Below are 19,727 nucleotides of genomic sequence, written 5' to 3'. Positions count from 1 at the left end.
GAGGGCCTCCAGCCCCTCCAAAGTGGGTGATTCAGGCTTTTCCTTGCCTGATATATATTAAAATGCAGCAAACCGATAGGTCCCAGGAGAGGTATTGAATCAATAGCGCTTGTCTGCGCTCCAGCAGGGCATTTTGTTAACTTAATAAAAGGGAAACGGCTGTTGCTGAGCTCCATCTGCAGCCCGAGCTCTGGGGAGCCCTTCTGGCACAGGGGACGTGCTGGAGCAGCCCCCTTCCCCCAGGGGCTGTGGGATCGGGAAGGGGCAGCCCTGGGAATCCCCTGCTCCCGCCCTAGGGCAGGGCACACAGCCCCTTAGGTGACCCTAAACACCTCTGCCCTCTCCTGAAGAGGGTTTTGGGGGCGGGTTGCTGATGGACCCGGTGTTTTTGTTGGGAGAGCTGTCAAGGACGCGCCTCAAGGTGGGCAGTGATGGTTTGTGGGTCCCATGGGGGGCGCAGGGCTGTGTGTGCCCCCTTCTGAAGGTGGAGGGGTGGGGTGGCAGCTGGCCCCACACGGCCCTGGTACCTGCTTGGTACTGCCTGGTGCAGCCCTGTATGGCCCAGTGCAGCCCTGTATGGCCCAGTAAACCCAGTGGAGCCCCATATGACCCCATGCAATCCTATATGGCCCAGTACACCCCGTGCAGCCCTGTATGGCCTGGTACACTCGATGCAGCCCTGTACAGCTCGGTGCAGCCCGGCATGGCCTGGAGCAGCCCTATATGGCCAGGTACACCCAGTGCAGCCCAGTACAGCCCAGTACAGCCTGGTACACCTGGTACACTCAGTGCAGCCCTGCACGGCCTGGTGCAGCCCAGTACACCCAGCACAGCCCTTTATGGCCCAGTATACCTGGTGCAGCCCTGTATGGCCAGGTACAGCCCTGCACACTCTAGGACACCCAGTGCAGCCCTATATGGCTCAGTACACCCAGTGCAGCCCCGTGTGATCCCGTGCAGTCCTATATGTCCTGGTTACACCCAGTACCCCCACTGCAGCCCAGTTACACCCAGTACGCCCACTGCAGCCCAGTACGGCCCCGTACACCTGGTGCAGTCCTATACATCCCAGTTACACCCAGTACTCCCAGTACACTTACTGCAGCCCTGTATGGCCCAGTTACACCTGGTGCAGCCCCATACATCCCAGTTACACCCGGTCCTCCCAGTACACCCACTGCAGCCCAGTACAGCCCAGTACAGCCCAGTATGACCCAGTACACCCAGGAACGGGGCCGCCGGCCCGGCAGAGGGCAGCAGGGGCAGACTGGGGGTGCTGGGGGGGGGGGTGCGCGTGTAAACAGGGGGGGCGCTGCGCGTGCCCGACCGTGCGCGTGTGCGCGCCTGGCCGGGGGCGTGCCCCCGAAGCCCCGCCCATCGTGACCACGCCCAGACACGCCCCTAGAAGCCCCGCCCCCTCCAGACCCCCCCATCTCGCAGCCCCCGCCCCTCCCGGCCCCTGGCTGCGGAGCCCCCCCGGCGGCACCGACCCCGGCGGCAGCGCCCGGACCGCCCCCGGCACCTGGGGCGCCGCCGCCGCCTTCCTCCTCCCCCTGCCTCTTCCTCCTCCTCCTCCTCCTCCTCCTCCTCCTCTTCTTCCTCCTCCTCCTCCTCCTCCTCCTCCCCCCGCGGATGCTCTCGGGCAGCGGCGGCCGCGGTGCCCGGGCGGGGGGGGCATGGCGGCCCCGGACAGCTGCGTCAAGGTGGCCGTGAGGTGAGCGCCTCCGGGGGGGGGGTGGTGGTGGTGGTGGTCCCGGGGGTCCCGGGGGTCCCGGGACGGGGGTGGGGGGGCTCGGTGCAATCGTGGGAGGGGTCCGGTGCACCCCCTATGGGGGCTCGGTGCACCCCCATGGGGGGCTCGGTGCATCCCCGGGGGGGTTCCGTGCGCATCTGGGGCGCACCCGGTGCACCCCCAAGGGGAGCTCGGTGCGCCCCCGGGGGCTCTGTACCCACCTTGGGCTTCCCCCCCCCCTGTTTTACCCCCCTCTCCAGGGCAGCACGGGGGTCCCCCGAGCGGTGCAGAGCCGTGCCAGCCCCTCCCAGCCCCCCCCATCTTTTTTGGGGTTGCCCCCCCCCCATCAGCTCCATCACTGCTCTGCTGCCCGGCCCCGCAGTGCAGGGGGGGACCCCAGACCCTTCCCTTGCACCTCGCTGCCCACCCCCCAAAGTGCTCCTGGCAGGTTTGGGGTTGGGTTTGACCCCCGGTGGTGTCCAGGGGACACGGGGGGGGGGGGTCCCTGTGATGTGCTGGGGGGGCGATGCAGCATCTCCGTGTCCTTTGTGCTGTCTCCAAGCTGGGAACAATGCCCCTCACGGGTCTTGCACCTCCATAAAGGAGCTGCCAGGCACCGAATTCATGCCTGGTTTGGGGTGGGGGGATTTGGGGAGGGGGGATAGGGATGGGGCCCCGGGGCTGGGTTGCAGATCCCCGACCTCTGCTGCGGATCCGCAGGGGATGGATGGAGCTGGGAGCCGAGCGGGGGCTCTTTGTTAGCGCCGTACCCGGCTGGGTGCATTCTGAGCGCAGCCGCTGGGGTCCTGCGACCCGCGGCGTTTTCGTCACTCCTCTCCCTGCCAGGAAGGAGCCCCCGCGTCCCCAAACCCAGCAGAAAGGGGTTAAGACCCCGGTGGAAGCCCACGAGTGAAGCAGGTCCCGGTTGGAGCTGCCACCCCGCGTGGGGCAGGGGCTGGGTGCTCGGCTTCCTCCCGCTCACCCTGTGCCTGCCCCGCTCAGCCCGCGGCTTCCGCACTGCCCTGGGTCAGGCCCTGGGTGCCTCGAGCTCCCCGCAGGCTGCCGGAGTGGGGCGAGGGAAGGCTCAGACCCTCCCCATCCCACTGCTCCTGCCTCGGAGCCCACCGCGGGGCTGCGGGAAGGGCCAGGGGGTGACCCAGGGGGTGACCCAGGGGGTGACCCAGGGGGTGCCGCGGCCCCGTGCCCGCGAAGGCTCGAGGTGGATGGGGTGCGGATGGCAGAATGCAAGGGGGGTGCGGTGCTGCTCGAAGGGAGGTGCAGAGGCAGTGCCCTGGGCAGAGCACAAAAGATGCTGGGTGCAGCATCAGGGATGGAGGGGGAAATGGGGGGGGTGTGTGGCTGCGCCTGCCGCCGCCGCCTGCGTGCGGGTGCACCCAGGCACCTCCCGGTGCTGCCCGCTCGGGGTTTTCTGCCTCGTTCCACCCCACAGGCTGGGAATTGGGGCCAGGCTGGGGTCCGGCAGGCTGGGGGAGCAGCGGGGAGGGGACAGCATCCCTCCCGTGTGGGTGCTCCCACGGTGCCTGCGCAGGGCAGGTCAGGGGTGGCCGTGCCAGGGCAGTGACCCGGGAGCCGAGCGATGCCGGTGGCTGCGGGTGGAGATTTCCTGCTGGCCGCACTCTTCCCGTCCTCCATCCTGCGTTTCTCTTGGGATGGAGCCTTGGAACAAAGGCCCCGGCTCAGGGCCGGTCCCTTTTTTCCCCAGGAGATGAGCGGGTGCTGTCAGGGAGGGTGCTGCAGGGCTGTTCCCTTCCGAACCCTTCAGCCCCTGCCCGCGCTGCTGGCGGGTGCACGGGGAGGGGACCACGAGCAGGAGGTGATGGAAACGCGCATCCTCCCTTCCACGGCATCGTCGTGGTGGGGCTGGGGCATCCATGGCAAGGATCGGGGTGGGGTGGGAAGGCGCCCATCCCTTTCCCACCCCCCCCCAGCTCAGGGAAGGGTGCCCGTGTCCCCCCCGGGTGCTGCCGGTGGGCAGCGGGTGGCGGGGGCGATGCTGTGGGGAGGTGAACGGGCAGGACAAAGGAGGGTGGGGGCGAGGAGGCTGCGAGACAAAGCAGGCAGGTCGCAGTGCTTGGGGGGGGGGCTGCGTGGCTCCTGGCACAGGAGGGCCGAGCCTCTCCTCTCCCTGCTGCTTTTGTGCCCAAGCACAGGCACGGGTCCCCTCCCACCCTGCGGGTTTCTTTGTGTGACACCTTGCGGGGGGGAGCAGCCGGGATGCGGGGTCCTCCCGGACCCCCACCCTCCGTGCGGAGCAGGTCCCGGCCCCCCCGGCTGACTGGGGACAGGGCAGCTCCGGGAAGGATTGCGGAGGAGGTCGAACGCCTTTGGGGTGCGGCAGGATGGGAACAAAAGCCCCAATGTTGTCCCTTTGTGTTACCGTGCCCTTTCTTTGGGTTTCTGCATCCCTGCTGTTGGTGGGAGCGAGGGGAGGTGTGGGGGGACGTGGGGGGTCTTGGCAGGAAGGTGCTGGGAGCTGCTGGGCGGTGGGCACGGTCCCACTGATGCCGAGAGGTGCTGCAGCCACCAGGACCGATCTTTGGGGTCTCGTGGAGCCCCCAAGGTTGGGAGGATCAAGAAGGGGGGGCCCCGGTTCTTCTGCTTGCCCTGCCCCGGCAGGAGGAGGCCGTGGAGATGCGGCAGTGTCACCCTCGGCCTTCACATATGAAAGAAATTTTCCTCCTTCCCCTCTGAGAGCCTCGGCGGCCCTGTTGGCACCGGGGCCGCGTGGAGCTGGGTGCCGGGGGGGTGGGGGGGGGTTATTTAGGGCACGGGGGTGTTTTTTGGGCTTCCTGGTGCGCCACGAGCGCAATGGCTGATGCCTGCTGCAGTGCCGCCGCCAGCAGAGAGAAACGCAGCCCTGGGGGTGCCCAGCGGGTCCCTGCAACAGGGACCCACACCATGCTCTGCTGGGCTCCTGCCCCATTTTTAGGGTCTGCCTTCCCCCTGCCACCAGTCCCGAGCCCTCCGGGTCGCTTCGTGGGCCCGTCGGAGCTCGCCGGCTCTGGCGGATGCCGCCGGGGAAGGAAGCGAGGGGCTGAGCCGGGTGCTGCGCGCCGCAGAGCCGCGGTGCTGAGTGGGGCGACCTCAAAACCTCGGGTGCTCGCTCAGCAACCCTGGGAAGCCAACAACCTCCCCCTGTCCTTCTGCAGGTGACCTTCACAGCGTGGTTGCTGCACAGCAGCTCGCTGCGGCTCCCCGCACAGCTCAGCGGGGCTGGCCGGGCTCGGGGCCCCCCCTCTCCGTGCGGCACCGGGCTCCTGGTGGGCTCCTGGTGGGCTCCGGCACCCGGGGGTGCTGTGGGGGGAGCGGGGCCCTGGGGCTGCTGGAGGGTGCTGGCGCCCGGCCCCGCTGCACGCGTGGTTTTGCTGTGTCAGGGAGCGCTGGTGGTGAGCAGGAACCCGGGGCTGTTTGACTCCTTGGCTGGGGGGGGGGCTGAGAAGCCGGGCTGGCTGCAGAAACACCCCCCCAAGGGCCCTTTGCAGCCCCCCAAGGGCTCTTTGCAGCCCCCCAAGCTCGGCGTTGGTCGGGGGGAAAGCAGCACCCCCTGTGCCGGAGCTGCCTGCGGCACCCCAGCGCGCCCGGCCGGCTGCCGAGACGCAGGAAGCAGAGCTTGTGAAATTGGGGAAGGAAGTTGAGTCGGATTTCAAGTTTATTTAAACTCTGCAACCTCCAGTCCTCCGCTGCTCTCACAAACGCTCCCGCCGAGAGGGATGATGCTCCGTGCCCCTGTGCCGGCAGCGTGGGTGCTGGCTGGGTGCTGCCCGGGGAGCTGCTCCCATCCCGTGCCCGGGAGGCAGGATGGGGTTTTTGGGGTGCTCGGCATCACGCAGCCATCGTGGTGTGCCCAGGGGGCTCAGCTTGGTGTGACCATGGGGGGGCAAAGCGTCCTGCTGCCCTGCCTGGGGCTCCGCTGCTCGCTGGGGGGGTTTCTGCTCTCACAAAGCCTGCGGGACCGGGGTCGGTGCCGAGGAGGTGGGGTGGTTGTGCCCCCTTTTGAACCAGGAGGGCACGGGGCCGTGGGAGCTGGCTCCTCCCGGGGCTGGTTTTGGGTCCAGGTGGGGAGGTGGCATCAGCCTGAGCGGTGTCACGGCACTGTCACCCGAGGGTGGTGGCACAGCCCCGTCCCCGGTGCTCGCTGCCATCCTGGTGCTGCCGTGGCTCCGAGCCCTTTGATGTAGTCCCAGGGGTGTGCGTTTAGTGGGAGGTGTCCCTCAAATGCTCTGTAGGGTCCCTTCCATCCCGCACCACTCTGGGACACCATGGGGACATTGCCAGACCCTCCACCCCGCTGCCTGGGGATGTGCCTGCCCCCAGGGTGACACCGGGACATCCCTTTTCCATCCCTTTTGGGGTCTCTCCCCCATCTGCAGGGACTGGGGGGCTCCCTGGTGATCGGGAACCAAGCCCCAAAACCGCATCCCGCGGCCGTGCGCGTTCCCATCCCCGCCCCGAGCGGGGTTCAGGTGTGGGGGCCCCATGCTTCGGGGCAGCGCCGGGGGCCAGGTGTGTGGGTGAGAGGGGTTTTTCCGTGCCTGGCCTCAATCAGGCGTGCGCCTGCTGGGTTTTACAGCGGAAATGTTCGAGAGGGGCTGGAAACCTCGGCGCTGCGAGGGGAGCGGGGCCGCGCACGGCACGGGGACATCGCAGCCTGCAGCCCCCGGGGGCTATCGGTGCGTGCACCCTACAGGATTGAACTGCTTGATGCCACGAAGAACCAGGAACCGGGGGCTCGCGGTGCCTTCAATGCACCAGGAGCGAAATTTGAGGGGCAGGAGACGAGGCTCTGAATGAGGGCGGTTTGCGGGAGGTGAAGCTCCAAACAAAGCTGTCAGGAACACGGCCCCGGCCCCGGAGAGGGAAGGCGATACCCCCACCGAGCCCGTGCTGATCGAGGGGTCTGCCCCGGCCCCCCCTCCCCGGTGTTGTGCTGTTCCTGCTGCGGGGGCTGGCCCCGGTGGTCCCAGGAGGGTTTTTTCCTGCTGGAGGCTGTCAAAACAGTCCCCAGCTGCTGGGTTAAACAGCCGGCGGGCTCGGGGTGTGCTGGATCGCGTGGAGAGCTGAGCCTGGCCCTATAACCTGTGTAACCCACCCCTGGGGGTTCCTGCCTGGCTGCTCTTCTTGCCCAGGGCTTGGTGGGTGCTGGGGGGGGTGCTCGGTGCCCTGCTCCCCTCCCCAAGCTCAGGGTTTGTTCTTGCAAACAGCCCGGAGACTGGTGCCGATGTGTCCTGGGGCAGCGCTGTGCCAACCCAGCCTTCCCGGGGGGGTGAAAAAGGCTTTATCAGTGCCCTCCTGCCCCCACCCACAGCAGTCAGGACCCCACAGGCTCTCAGCCCCTTCCCTGGTGCTGCCTGATCAGAAACACCAGGGCCAAGGCCACCCGAATGCTCTCGGCTCTTCCCTCCCCAACCTGGCGCACGTGCGAGTGCCCGAGCCGAAGGACCTGGGTGTGAGAGCGGCCCCCGGGGGCTCTCGGGCACAGGACGGGGGGGGTTGAGGGGTTCTGTGGGCAGGGTGGGACGTGGTGGGGCCGTTCACCGTGCCCTTGGCCAGAAGTTGTGAGGTTCCTGCTGCTGGAGGGTGAAAACGCCGTCACCTACTGCCAGAGCTCGCCCTGGGTGCGCGTCGCTTGGGGGCAGCTCGAGGGGGTCGCCTCCGCCCCCGCTGTGCTCCGGGAGGTGAGCAGTGCTGGGAAAGGAGGAAGGGGCTCGTGTTGGGGGAAAAAAGGCTGGGAAAAGAGTGGATTTGGGGTTCTGGTTCTTGTGTGTGACCCAGACCTGATACAGAGTGTGGGTGATGGGGTGGAGGAGTCCAGGAGCAGCGTGGGCGGTGTTGTGCCCATCACCCCACAATTGGGGCTATTTAGGGTGGGCTCTGGGTCTGCAACCCCTTCGTCTCCTCGGGGAGCCCCTGGGTGACCAAGGCATGTGCCACCTGCATGGGTGCAGCCGACCTTTTGCTTGTGCTGGAGGGGAAAGGAGCAGAGAAAATCCCCCAGGGCGGCCGTCCTCCCTCTGAGCAAGCCCCTGTTAGCAGGAGGGCATCCCCCGCGCTGTGGGGCTGCAGCCTCTGCTCATCCATATTTCATGCTGGACCTTCCCGAGGGGAACACGGGGCCGTGAGGAGCCTGGTGCCATCCCCAGTGTGGGCCCAGCTTTGTTCCTGGAGGTTTTGGAGCTTTCTCAGCGTGCCTGTGCCGTTCCCGTGTGCTTGGAGAGGATGGGGCCGCGCGGTGCCCTGCGCCTTGGTCGCTTCACGTGTGCTCCTTGCGCTGCCCACCCCAGGGTTTTGGGGCCCTTCGTGTGTGACTGCCCCCGGTCTGCCATCCACAAACATCCTCGTGGCATCTCCCAGCCCTTCTCCAGGCAGGATCAGCGAGGAGCCTTCGGGATCCCCAGTGGCTTTGGGACGGAGGAGGAGCCTGGAGGCACTGCGAACTCGGTGCTCCCGCTGCCCTCCAGGCGATGCGCTGGGAAAAACGCCATCCCCTGCTCCCCCCGAGCCCTGCCGAGCCCTGCCTGCAGCCGTGGGCTGGGGTCTGCTGGGTGCCAGGTCCCCGTGCGGGCCGTGCGTCCCCTGGCCCTTGGTGGGTCTCGGTGCGGAGCAGATGGCGCGGCTCGGGGCCGGTGTGCTCCTGCCAGAGCTAATGAGCAACACACGGCGGCTGCCAAGGCCTGATTTAAAGGTTTCCCTAAGCCTGGGAAAGCCTGGAGCAGGAGGATTAGGAGGCCCGGGGGGCTCTGGGGTTGAAGGCAGCGGGGTTTGCCCCACAGGGACCTGCTGTGCCCTCGGTGCTCAGCCGGCACGGAGGCAGGCTGAGCCCAGCGCTTGCCCGTGTTGTGCTGGCTGCCTCTAGGAAATGCCCCGCTATATCTCTTAATCTAAGCATTTTCTGACCAGACCTGGCAGTCCCAGGGGAGCCTTATTCAATTTTCTCTGATTGCCGAGCTGCTTCCCTGCCGCCGTAATTAAATGCTCGACTTTGTCTTGATTTGGGTCCGGAGCAACCTGCGTGCCACCAGCCGGCTCTGGGCACGCGGGGACCTGGCTGGGGGCTCGTCCTCTGGGGACGGGGACCGGTCCTGGGGGGGGGGAGGGGACAGATCCTGTTCTGTGCTGGCCTGGGGATGTGGGAAAACCACGGGGGTCTTCGCTTTGACCTATCCCTGGTGCTGCTGGAGGTCAGAAAGAGCCTGGGAGCAGGGATGGGAGCGATATGGGAGCCGGGGGACCGCAGGCACCGTGGGGAACGCAGCCAGGAGCTGCTTGGGCTCGCACGGCGCTGTCTGTGCAGGTAAATCGGAGGCTGCTCGGCTGGCCCCGGGGCTGCCAGCTCCACCCTGCACCAGCCCTCGCCGCCAGGGCTGCCTGCCAGAGCCTCCTTGGAGAGGTGGGAGCTCCCTGCTGCACCGGGGCACTGCCCAGCAGTGGCTCTACCAGGCAGCGAGAGGCAGCGGCAGCCAGGGTGGTGGTGACCCCCAGATGCCCAGGAGGCGCTGGGGGGGCTGCTTGCACCCCCAGTCTGAAGCAGCTGTCCTGGACTGGGAATTGGTGGCGAGTGGACGTGTGCTTGGCCTCGCTGGGGAGTGCCGAGGGCTGGGACAGCCCCGGTTGGAAGTGGGCGATGCTGCGGGAGGGACGGATCCCTTCCCGTTGCGTCGAAGCCCACCCCGTTGGCTGCAAGGCTGGAGGTGCTGGGGGGCTCCCCACGGGGTCTGCTCCTGCCCTGGGGCTGGAGGGGGCCCCGAGGGCTGCCCGTGGGAGCCGACAGCCTCGTGCTGCCCGCCCAGGGCTTGGCTCCCAGCCTGGCACCGAACAACCCGACCTTTGTGCGTGCCGCGGGGCGCTCCGCGGCGCTCCCTGCCCCTGGGGGTGCGGGACCCGCTCCCCGCTTCTCCGCTTCCTCCCCAAGATGCTCGGTCACCCTGGCAGCCGAGCCATGGAGACGGGAGCTTTCACAGCCTGCCAGCCCGGCAGGAAAGGGGAGGAGAGATGGAGAGGCTCCCCTCCGTGCCGCTGCTGAGCCTTTGTGTCCCCTTGTGTCCCCCAGCGCGGATGCGGGCTTTCCCTGGCGTCGTGCCGCCCGTGCTGCGGGGTCTGCGTGCCGATGCCAGAGCGGGTGGGCTCCTGCCGTGCCGCCTGTCATCCCCTCGGCGAGTGCTGCTGCTTTGGGAAGGAGCTGGTTTGGGATTTCCTCCCCTTCCCGTACCTTCTTATGTCTGTGCATCCGTCTGCAGCCATCTCTGCGCTTCGTGCCTCGGTTTATCCGCGTGGGCACGAGGGAGATGGGGCTGGTGGTGCCCTGGGGGCCCCAGGACAGTTTGTGTCCTCCCCACGCTGGTGGCTTTGCACCGAAGCAGCTGGGGACAGGCAGGGGGACAGCCAAATAGCTGGAGGAGCCTGCACCGGGATCAGCCGGGCTCTGCTCTCTGTGCTTGTCCCAGCCCCTTGGGGCAGGGCACCCTGGCACGTTTGGCACGGTGCTGGGCACAAGCTGTACGGGGCAGTGGGGTGCAGAGCAGCCTGGCTGCATCCCACTGCTGGGATTGTAGGGGAGGGAGCAGCTCCATCAGCCTGTAGGGTGGGCCCTGCTGGCACCCCCTCAATTCTGCTGGGTGGGCAGGACGTGGTGAGCATCCCTTTCAGTAGGGCAGGGCCAAGGAGAGGCAGAGCGCACCCGGACGGTGACCTCCTGCACCCCACGGTCGCTGCTCTGTGTTGCAGAGGAAGGAAACTGAGGCAGGGCAAGGCAAAAAGCTGCCGGCTCCCCCGGCAGCACCTGGTGGGGCTGAGAGTAGGGCCGAGGGGAGAGCCCGTGCTGGCTCTGCTGGTCCATAGGGCTTAGGAGGAGGAGGTCTCGTGCCTCTACGCCCGGTGCCTGGCGTGGCGATGCCCCCCTGGGAGGGCTGGGCTGGGCTGAGACCCCCGAGGGGCAGAGAGCTGGGGCTGCCCAACGCCTGGGAGCTGGGACGGTGGCACTGGCCTGGGGACACCTCCGTGGTGAGTCTTGGTGGCCTCATAAATCTCCTGATGCTGGGTGGCCAGGCTGCTGGTGACAGCCGCGTCCCCCGTCTGTGTCTGCTGGCACTCGCTGTGCTCATCCCTGCCCCCTGCTCTGCTCTTGTAATGGGGGGGCTGATATTTGCTGTCTGCAGCAGCTCCCCGGGGTGTACCCGGGTGGTTCTTGGCCAGTTGCCTGGGGACTGAGCCCCTCGCCGTGGTCGGGACCCTCCTGTGGGGCACCTGGGTCCCCTCCAGCCCCTGCGGGTCCCACGGCTGCAGGAGCTGGGCTGACGGATGGGCCCCGCTCGGGTGCTCAGGACCGGAGTGTTTGGATGGGAGATTTGGGGAGCAGGGGTAGGGAGACGGTGGTGTTGGCGTGTGGATGATCTGGAACAGCCCCGTGCACCAGGCTCCAGGTGGGTCCCCAAAAATCCTACAGAAAGCTCATGTGCAGTCACCCCAACGCTGCTGCACAGCCTCTCTCCCAGACCCACAGGCACATATTTAATTGCTTGGAGCAATTAAAAAAAAAGAATGAAGGATTTTGCTGAAGGCCCTGCTCTGCTCTTTCTTGGAGAGGGAAAAATTTCCACAAGTGCCCTGCTTCCAGCTTGTTCCTCTGCCCTTCCCCGGGGGACGCTGTTGCCGTGCGCGCGCCTGGGGATGGGGAGGGCTTCATCTGGGTCAAAAAAAAAAAAAAAAAAAAAAAAAAAAGTAATTAAAACTGGGGTTCATTTTCCTGGAGGAGGGTGGGCCCCTGGGGAAGGCGACGGCAGCGAGTCTCGGGCAGAGCACATCAGAAGCTGCTTTCTATTGTGGCTGCTGAGCTAAATATACCCGCGGACACCGCGCTGTTCCCACGCGTCTGCTGCGCAGCCTCGCGGCCCACCCGCCTCCCACGCCGGGGGGATTTTTGCCCCCCCCCACAGCCCTCCCGGTGAGCCCCGTCCCGCAAAACCTCCTCTGCGGGCGCTGCGGGCTGGGGAGGAATTAATAGGCGCGTTGATGGAGCGCCGAGGGAGGGGAGCTCTGCAGTCATTAGCTCTAATGAGAGCCGCTTGCCAGGGCGCTTGGCTCCGCGCTCCCTTCTTTCTCCGCAAGTCCCCGGGGACCCGGCAGCTTCCCCCGAAACCCGGAGCTGCTGCACGGCCCCGGCGCCTCTCGTGCAGTAGATCCGTGTCGGTGCGGTGCCGGCGGTGCACCCCAAGGGTTTTGGGGGCGTTGGGTGCAGCGGGTGGGGACGCGGCGGGTTGGTCGTGCCCGCAGCCGGAGCTGCCCTGGTCCCGTCTGCAGCCTGGGGCAGGCACGGGGCTGGGCGGAGGGTTGGGTCCACTCGGAGGTTTTGGTGCTGGCACCGTCTCGTCGGGTTTTGCGCTTTGCATTTCATTTTGTGCTTTTAATTTTGTCACTTTGCTAAGTGCAGTTTTGATCTCGCTGCCTCCCGAGCGGGTGCGCCCATGCAGTGGCTGGCTGCAATGCGTCCCCTCGGCGTGCCCGTGCCTGTGCCCTGGCTCTCCGGGCTGCTTCGAGGAACTGATCGGTGTCTACCTGCAGCCCGGGGCTTGCTGCCTGGCCGGGGACATGGTGAATAAACTGGTGTAGGAGTGGGAGACTGGGCTGTATTCAGCTGTTGGTGCAAGGGAAGCTGTTGTGAGCTGTGCGCTCCGTACCGCGAGCGGTGGCACTGCTGTCACCTGCCTGGAGCAGCCCCAGCCCCAGCGTGGGGCACGCCGGTGTCCCCAGGAGCAGGCAGCGGGGTGAGCCCCGAGGCTGTCCTCAGCCTCTTCCTCCTCCTGCAGGATCCGTCCCCAGCTGTCCAAAGAGAAGATCGAGGGATGTCACATCTGCACCTCCGTGACCCCCGGCGAGCCCCAGGTGCTGCTGGGGAAGGACAAAGCCTTCACCTACGACTTCGTCTTCGACCTGGACACGTGGCAGGAGCAGATCTACACCACGTGCGTGGGCAAGCTCATCGAAGGCTGCTTCGAGGGCTACAATGCCACCGTGCTGGCGTACGGCCAGGTACCTGCTCTGCCCTCTTTTTGGGCTCCGTTGTGGGTTTTGGGCTCTCCTGAGCCACTGGTGCTCGCAGAGGTTAGGGGAAGGCAGAGGTGTTAAAGGTCCTGGGTGCAGAGGGGACAGAGGTGGCCCTGGGCTGGGTGGGAGCTGGGGCAGGGGCTGGGCTGGGAGAAGGCAGGGACACAGCTGGGGCATATGTGGGGGTCTGGGGGGTTTGGGGAGCCAAGGGGGCATTGAGGACCCAAGCAGCCCCCCCATTGCGTCCCCTTTGCAGACGGGGGCCGGGAAGACGTACACCATGGGGACGGGCTTCGACATGAACATCTCCGAGGACGAGCAGGGCATCATCCCACGGGCCATCGGCCACCTCTTCAGCGGCATCGAGGAGCGCAAGCGGGCGGCACAGAGCCAAGGCGTGGCGGCACCCGAGTTCAAAGTCAGCGCCCAGTTCCTGGAGGTGGGTGACAGCAAGGCTGGGCTGGCACCCTGGGGTGTCCCTTTGCCCTTGTCCTGAGCTCCTGGAGGCGTGACAGCACGCAGGAGACCCAAAGCACCCGGGTGCTGTTGGCCTCATGGTGGCCACAAACTGCGGTGGCATTTATCTTGGGAGCTCCCCTGAGGGATGGGAGCTCATGCCTTGGTCCCCAGGAGGTTTGGGGTGCTTTGGGCTCTCTCACTCCTGTTTGAGGTGTCTGACTGCTGTCAGCTCTGACTCCTCGGGGTTGTCCCTGCTTGTCTGGCACTCCCCTGCCCTCCTGTGTCCCCTTCCACCTGGTGAAGTTGACCTCGGGACCCAAGGGGCCCTGCTGCTTGTGTGGCCGGGGCGCACGCCCCCCTGCACCCCATCCCTTCTGGGCACGTGTAATCATGCACCTAGATCCGAACTCACTCATGCACCACCTCCTGGACGTGTTTGTGCACCCTTTGTGCATCCTCTCCTGCACCTGTATGCACGCCAGCTCTCCTGGTCACCCTTCCCTGTGCGCACACGTGTGCATCCACGTGCACGCACCCCCGGCTCTCCTGCGCCGCCCGTCCTAGCTCTGGGACTGCAGCAGCAGAAGGGCACAGGGCAGCTCCTGAACTCCCTCCATGCCAGGCTCCAGCAGCCTCCCGCTCACCGTTTCACCCCCCTGCCCGCTTTCGCCCCGTTCAGCTCTACAACGAGGAGATCCTGGACCTGTTTGACAGCGCCCGCGACCCCGACGCGCGGCACCGCAAATCCAACATCAAAATCCACGAGGATGCCAGCGGGAGCATCTACACCACCGGCGTCACCTCGCGGCTCATCAGCTCGCAGGACGAGGTGGGTTCGGCACCGGGGGGGCTGCAGAAATGGGGTCGCAGCCAGGGATGCCCTACAAGAGGGGCAAGGCGAGGAGGGACCGGAGCAGAGCAGTCCCAGGGTGGTGCAGGGGGAGGTCGGGGCTGCCCGGTGCCCGCTGGGCTGCTGAGGGCTGCTGTCCTAAATCTCTAAAAGGGTGCTCCAAAGGTTTTGTTTCCTCTCTGCCGTGCGTCGTTGCAGCTGATCCAGTGCCTGAAGCAAGGGGCTCTGTCCCGCACCACTGCCAGCACCCAGATGAACGTGCAGAGCTCCCGCTCCCACGCCATCTTCACCATCCACCTGTGCCAGATGAGGGTCTGCGCCCGCCCGGAGCTGGTGAGAAAAGGGGGTCTGGGGAGCCTGTCCCTCTCCCCTGGCTCTGTGTGGGGTCCCTGGAAAGGGGCAGGGGTTGGAAGTCTCGCAGAGAGCTGGGTTTTTGTTTTGCTTCTCTCCTGTTGCTGCAATTATTAACATTTAGTGGGAGATGAGCAGCCCCGTGCCGGGCGGGGTGACCCGCAGCAAGTTTCTGTTGGGATCCTCGAGGGGCTGAGAGCTGAGGGTGGGTGCTCAGGGTTTTGCTGGTGTCTGAATATGGCTGAGAGGGTATCTGGGTGCTCGGGGGCCGTGGCCGTGACCCCTCTGTGTGTGCCTCCTGCAGGTGAACGGGGAGGTGAGCGGCCTCCTGGACGGAGCCCAGCCCACCACCGAGTACGAGACCCTCACGGCCAAGTTCCATTTCGTCGACCTGGCGGGCTCGGAGAGGCTGAAACGAACGGGTGCTACCGGCGAGAGGGCGAAGGAAGGCATCTCCATCAACTGCGGGCTGGTACGGCCCCGGGCGTGCAAGGGGCAGGGGGAGATGGGGGCTGTGGGGGGCCCTGGGGCACCTTTGGGTCCTGCTCTGGGATGCTCCGAGCTGCTGAGTTGGTGCTCTCTGTGCCGTGGGTTAAGTGACTTGGCCCTGGGTTATCCGTGACCCTAAACAGCAGTGGTGAGGGCACGGCTTTACTCTGAGGGTGTGGGGTGGGGCTCCAGCTGGGCACAAGGGTGCAAGCCCACAAAAGCTCCAGGTCTGCTAATTTGAGCTTAAAACCCACTCCGAGGGCAAACGCTGAGTCTGACCCGGGAAGCCTCCAGCTCTGGCACCCCACAGCACGCACCCCAGGCCCCAAACGCCGGCCGTGGGGGTGGCTGTGTTCTCAGCAGGGGCTGAATTTGGGGTGGGGGCTTTGCTTTGCGTTGGCAGCTGGCCCTGGGGAACGTCATCAGCGCCCTGGGAGACCAGAGCAAGAAGGTGGTGCACGTGCCCTACCGGGACTCCAAGCTCACCCGCCTGCTGCAGGATTCCCTCGGGGGCAACAGGTACGGGGGTCCCTCTGCAAACGGGGTGAGGGTCCGGGGGGCTTGGGGAGGTATTTCGGGACTCAAGGGCTTCATGGGGTGGGTGCCTCGTGGCAGGCAGAGCGCGACCTCCCCTGACCCCAGCCCTCGCCTCCCCCAGCCAAACCATCATGATCGCCTGCGTCAGCCCCTCCGACCGTGACTTCATGGAGACCCTGAACACCCTCAAGTACGCCAACCGGGCTCGCAACATCAAGAACAAGGTGGTGGTGAACCAGGACAAGACCAGCCAGCAGATCAGCGCCCTGCGGGCCGAGATCGCCCGCCTGCAGATGGAGCTGATGGAGTACAAGGCGGTGAGCACCCGAGCAAAGGCTGTGGGGTGGGATGGAGCTGGGAGCTTCCCCGTGCTTGCATCGGGGTGATTTTAGCCAGCAAGACCCTCCTGCCCACTGTGCCCCCTCCCCTGGTTGTCTCCAGCCCTTTCCCCCAAGGAGGGTGTCCCACCAGCCAGCCGAGCTCTGTTCTGTGTCTTGGTGGCACCGGGGTGTTGGGGAGGTGGCGTGGCACTGAGAAATCGTGCAGCTGGTGCTTTGGCATCACTGGCGACGGCTCAGCTCCTGCCCTGCCACGGGAGGACCTCGGGCAAGTCTTGTAGGGATGCCGAGGCGGAGCAGAGCCTTGGAGCATCTCTTGCCCTGTGCCCCATGGGTTCAGCCCTTCCTGGTCCTTAGATTTCACCCTTCCCCTGCGTGGACGTGTGTGGGTGCCCGTGTCCCGGCGCACCCCGCGCTCAGGGGCTGCCCCCTGTCCCCGCAGGGCAAGCGGGTCATCGGGGAGGACGGCTCGGAGGGCTACAGCGACCTTTTCCGCGAGAACGCCATGCTGCAGAAGGAGAACAGCGCCCTGCGCATGCGGGTGAAGGCCATGCAGGAGGCCATCGATGCCATCAACAACAGGGTCACCCAGCTGATGAGCCAGGAGGCCAACCTCATGCTGGCCAAGGCAGGTGAGGCTGGGCGCACGCACGGTGCCGTGGGGTTGGGTCGGGACCGCGCCGCGGCTCTTCCCGTGACCCACCCGAGGCTCTGCTCCTCCTGCAGGGGACGGTAACGAAGCTATCGGCGCCCTCATCCAGAATTACATCCGGGAGATCGAAGAGCTGAGGTGAGCCAGGCACCGGGGCTCTCGGCTCACCGGGGTCCCCGGGCTGGTGGGTGCCGTTGTAGGGTCCGAGCCCGTGCGCTGCGCCCAGCTCCGTGCCTCCAGCGTCCTTAGGATGGCTCCTAGACCCCCATGGGGCAGCAGCTGAGACCCATGGGGCTGCCTTGGTGCTGCTGTGGCCAGCATCATCCTTTGTGTGGCTGCTGATGGATGGGGGAGATGCTGGGGGGAGTCCTTGGTCTTCCCCGGGGGCTGCTGGCCCCCCAGACCCGGGTCCATCGGTGACCCCGGGGCGCTCCCTGTCCGCAGCATCCCGACCTTATGGCCTGAGATGGGTTCTGTGGTGCCTGTCCCTGCCTCACACCATCCCAAACCCTGGGGACGGTGGGATATTCCCCCTTTGACCGCATCCTGTGCCTGCCTTCCCCCAGGACCAAACTCCTGGAGAGTGAATCCATGAACGAGTCCTTGCGGCGCAGCCTCTCGCGCGTCTCTGCCCGGCCCCCCTACTCCGTGGGCTCGTCCCCGGTGCCCGGTTTGGCTGCCCCCGCGGAGACGGAGGCGTCCGACGTCCTGCGCCGGGCCAAGCAGGACCTGGAGCGCCTGAAAAAGAAGGAGAGGAGGCAGAGGAGGAAAAGGTGAGGGCAGCAGCCGCGTGAGGCGAGGCTGCCATCCCTCCTGGGGCTGCTTCCCCCCGTCCTACCCAAAGCCACCCGGACAAAACCTGGGCACCTGGGGGTCCCCCCCAGGCACTGCCCCATCCTCGGGCTCCTTTTCGCCCACCGTGGACACCCAGGGGCTGATTTTCCCAAAGGGAGGCTTGGGGGGACCCATCCCGGTGTTGCCCTTTTCTGGGACCCAGCAGCCCCCCCCCCACTCTCCCCCAGCCCCGAGAAGGAGGCGTTCAAGAAGCGGCCGAAGCTGCAGGACAACGGGGAGGAGACGGACGAGAACGAGGGAGAAGAGGTGAGGGGGGCTTTGTGCTCGTGCCAAGGGGGGGGTGGTTACAGAGGGCTGTCGTAGCCCCCCCTGGGAGGGGGACAGAGCCCAGCCTGGCCTCACAAGGAGGCTGGGGGGGTCAGGGGCTTGGTGTGGAGGTAGGCGAAGGAGATTTGGGGGATGTGGTGCTGTAGGGATATGGATGGGGCACGGAGCTGCTCCTTGCCATGGGGTGCATTGGGGGGGGTGTCCAGGAATGATGCTGCAGCCCCTCGAGGAGAGGCTGAGCCCGGTGCAGGGTCTGTGGCTGGTTTCTGCGGGGTGAGCTCAGGTTTGGAGGAAGGGGGGAGAGCGCGGAGGGAAGGGCAAGGCCACGCTGCAAGCTGAGGTCAGGCACTCGGCTCTTAGGAGGAGGAGGAGGAGCAGGACGAGAGCGGCTGCGAGGAAGAGGATGGGCGCGAGGATGAAGACGAGGACTCGGGCAGTGAAGAGAGCCTGGTGGACTCGGACTCGGACGCGGAGGAGAAGGGTAAAGAGCAGGGGGGTGCGTGCTGGTGTCTGCTGGCACTGAGCTCCAGTCCTGGGAACTGGGGGGTCCATGGGGACCCCCGGCCACCTCCTCTCTTGCTTGGAGAAGCCCCAGGGGTGCTGCAGGGGGTGTCCAGGGCTCGTAGGGGTGCTGCCACTTCCCAGGAACATGCCCTGGTCTCTCTGGAACATGCATCAGCTCTCTCCTGGCTCTGGGGGGCTGTGGGGGTGATGCTGTCCCCGTCCCTCCTGGCCTGACTGCTCCCCCCCCGTCCTCCAGCCGTGAATTTCCAGGCCGACCTGGCGGATCTGACTTGCGAGATCGAGATCAAGCAGAAGCTGATCGACGAGCTGGAGAACAGCCAGCGGCGCCTGCAGACCCTCAAGCACCAGTACGAGGAGAAGCTGATCCTGCTGCAGAACAAGATCCGGGACACGCAGCTGGAGCGGGACCGGGTCCTGCAGAACCTCAGTGAGAGCTGCCTCCCCCAGGGGCCCTGTTCCTGCAGCTTTGGGTCCCCGTCCCCCACTTTCTGCCCCCCTGGCTCGGGGTCAATGCATCCAGCAGCCCTAAATGGCACGGTTTTGCTGTCCCTGGGACCCCGAGGCCGTGCGTGTCTCACCATGGGAGCTGGAGAGCTCCTGGCCCCACTGCTGCTGGAGAGGACGGGGAAGCAAAGCCCCTTCTAGTCCCATACACTCCTTTCTGGGTGAGCTGCGGTGCTGCGGGGCATATGGGGACCCCAAAGACTGCTTGTGGCTGAAGGTCCAGACCCACAGCTCCTCCCAGCTCAGCCCTTGCCGTGCAACCCCACGGCCCCCACCCTGTGCTCAGCCCCCACCCATCGCCCCATCGGGTACCCCATACAGACCCCAGCCCCTTGCGGGTGGAGGGAAAGCTCCGGCAAGGCAGGCAGGGTGCAGCGAGCCTTGCAAACCCTCCCCGCGCTCCCCCCAGGCACCATGGAGTGCTACACAGAGGAGAAAGCCAACAAGATCAAGGCCGACTACGAGAAGCGGCTGAAGGAGATGAACCGGGACCTGCAGAAGCTGCAGGCGGCCCAGAAGGAGCACGCTCGCCTGCTCAAGAACCAGTCCCGCTACGAGCGCGAGCTGAGGAAGCTGCAGGCGGAGGTGGCCGAGATGAAGAAGGCGAAGGTACCCGGGCACGGAGGGCAACCCCTTGGGACCAGCCTCAGGGAGGCTTCTGTGGGACCAGCCTGAATCCTGGCCCTGCTCGGGGCAGGAGGGATGGTTTTTGGTCCTGGGGGGGTCACCCTGGTTACTGGGAGCGCCGGGTGCCCACGCCGTGCCGGTGTTTTTTCCCCTCCCCAGGTTGCGCTGATGAAGCAGATGCGGGAGGAGCAGCAGCGGAGGCGGCTGGCGGAGACCAAGAGGAACCGGGAGATCGCGCAGCTCAAGAAGGAGCAGCGGCGCCAGGAGGTGAGGAGCCGGCCCTTCTGCGTGTCCCTGCGCTGGGGAGGGGGTGTTTGTGCTGCTCCGGCACCCCAAGGTGCTCGTAAATACCAGCTGGTGACGCTCGGGGTCCCTGCTGTCCCCGTGGCCTCTTTAGGGGGTGCCAGCCCCCAGCAGGGCTCACCTGGAGGAATAACTCCTGGCTGGGAACCTGCTGGCTGATAAAATCAGGAGTGACCCCAT

General features: G+C 66.2%; 1 protein-coding gene across 1 annotated transcript in view; it reads left to right on the top strand.

Annotated features, from left to right (window-relative positions):
* Positions 1-1,656: 1,656 nt before the first annotated feature.
* Positions 1,657-19,727, top strand: part of KIF21B (kinesin family member 21B) — a 28,733-nt gene continuing 10,662 nt past the window's right edge. Inside the window, exons 1-16 of the mRNA XM_032203380.1 lie at positions 1,657-1,714; positions 12,553-12,775; positions 13,047-13,229; positions 13,929-14,078; positions 14,298-14,432; positions 14,755-14,922; positions 15,343-15,458; positions 15,598-15,793; positions 16,257-16,446; positions 16,541-16,604; positions 17,033-17,239; positions 17,489-17,567; positions 17,949-18,069; positions 18,349-18,540; positions 19,027-19,226; positions 19,404-19,511. Of these exons, the coding sequence (XP_032059271.1) occupies positions 1,677-1,714; positions 12,553-12,775; positions 13,047-13,229; positions 13,929-14,078; positions 14,298-14,432; positions 14,755-14,922; positions 15,343-15,458; positions 15,598-15,793; positions 16,257-16,446; positions 16,541-16,604; positions 17,033-17,239; positions 17,489-17,567; positions 17,949-18,069; positions 18,349-18,540; positions 19,027-19,226; positions 19,404-19,511 (2,370 nt within the window). The 5' untranslated portion in view covers positions 1,657-1,676. The remainder of the gene's footprint in view (positions 1,715-12,552; positions 12,776-13,046; positions 13,230-13,928; positions 14,079-14,297; positions 14,433-14,754; positions 14,923-15,342; positions 15,459-15,597; positions 15,794-16,256; positions 16,447-16,540; positions 16,605-17,032; positions 17,240-17,488; positions 17,568-17,948; positions 18,070-18,348; positions 18,541-19,026; positions 19,227-19,403; positions 19,512-19,727) is intronic.

Source organism: Aythya fuligula, chromosome 25 (genome assembly GCF_009819795.1).
Source record: "Aythya fuligula isolate bAytFul2 chromosome 25, bAytFul2.pri, whole genome shotgun sequence".
Classification (NCBI taxonomy): Eukaryota; Metazoa; Chordata; class Aves; order Anseriformes; family Anatidae; genus Aythya; species Aythya fuligula.
The sequence above is the reverse complement of the archived record's forward strand: the minus strand, read 5'-3'. Positions and strand labels throughout refer to the sequence as shown.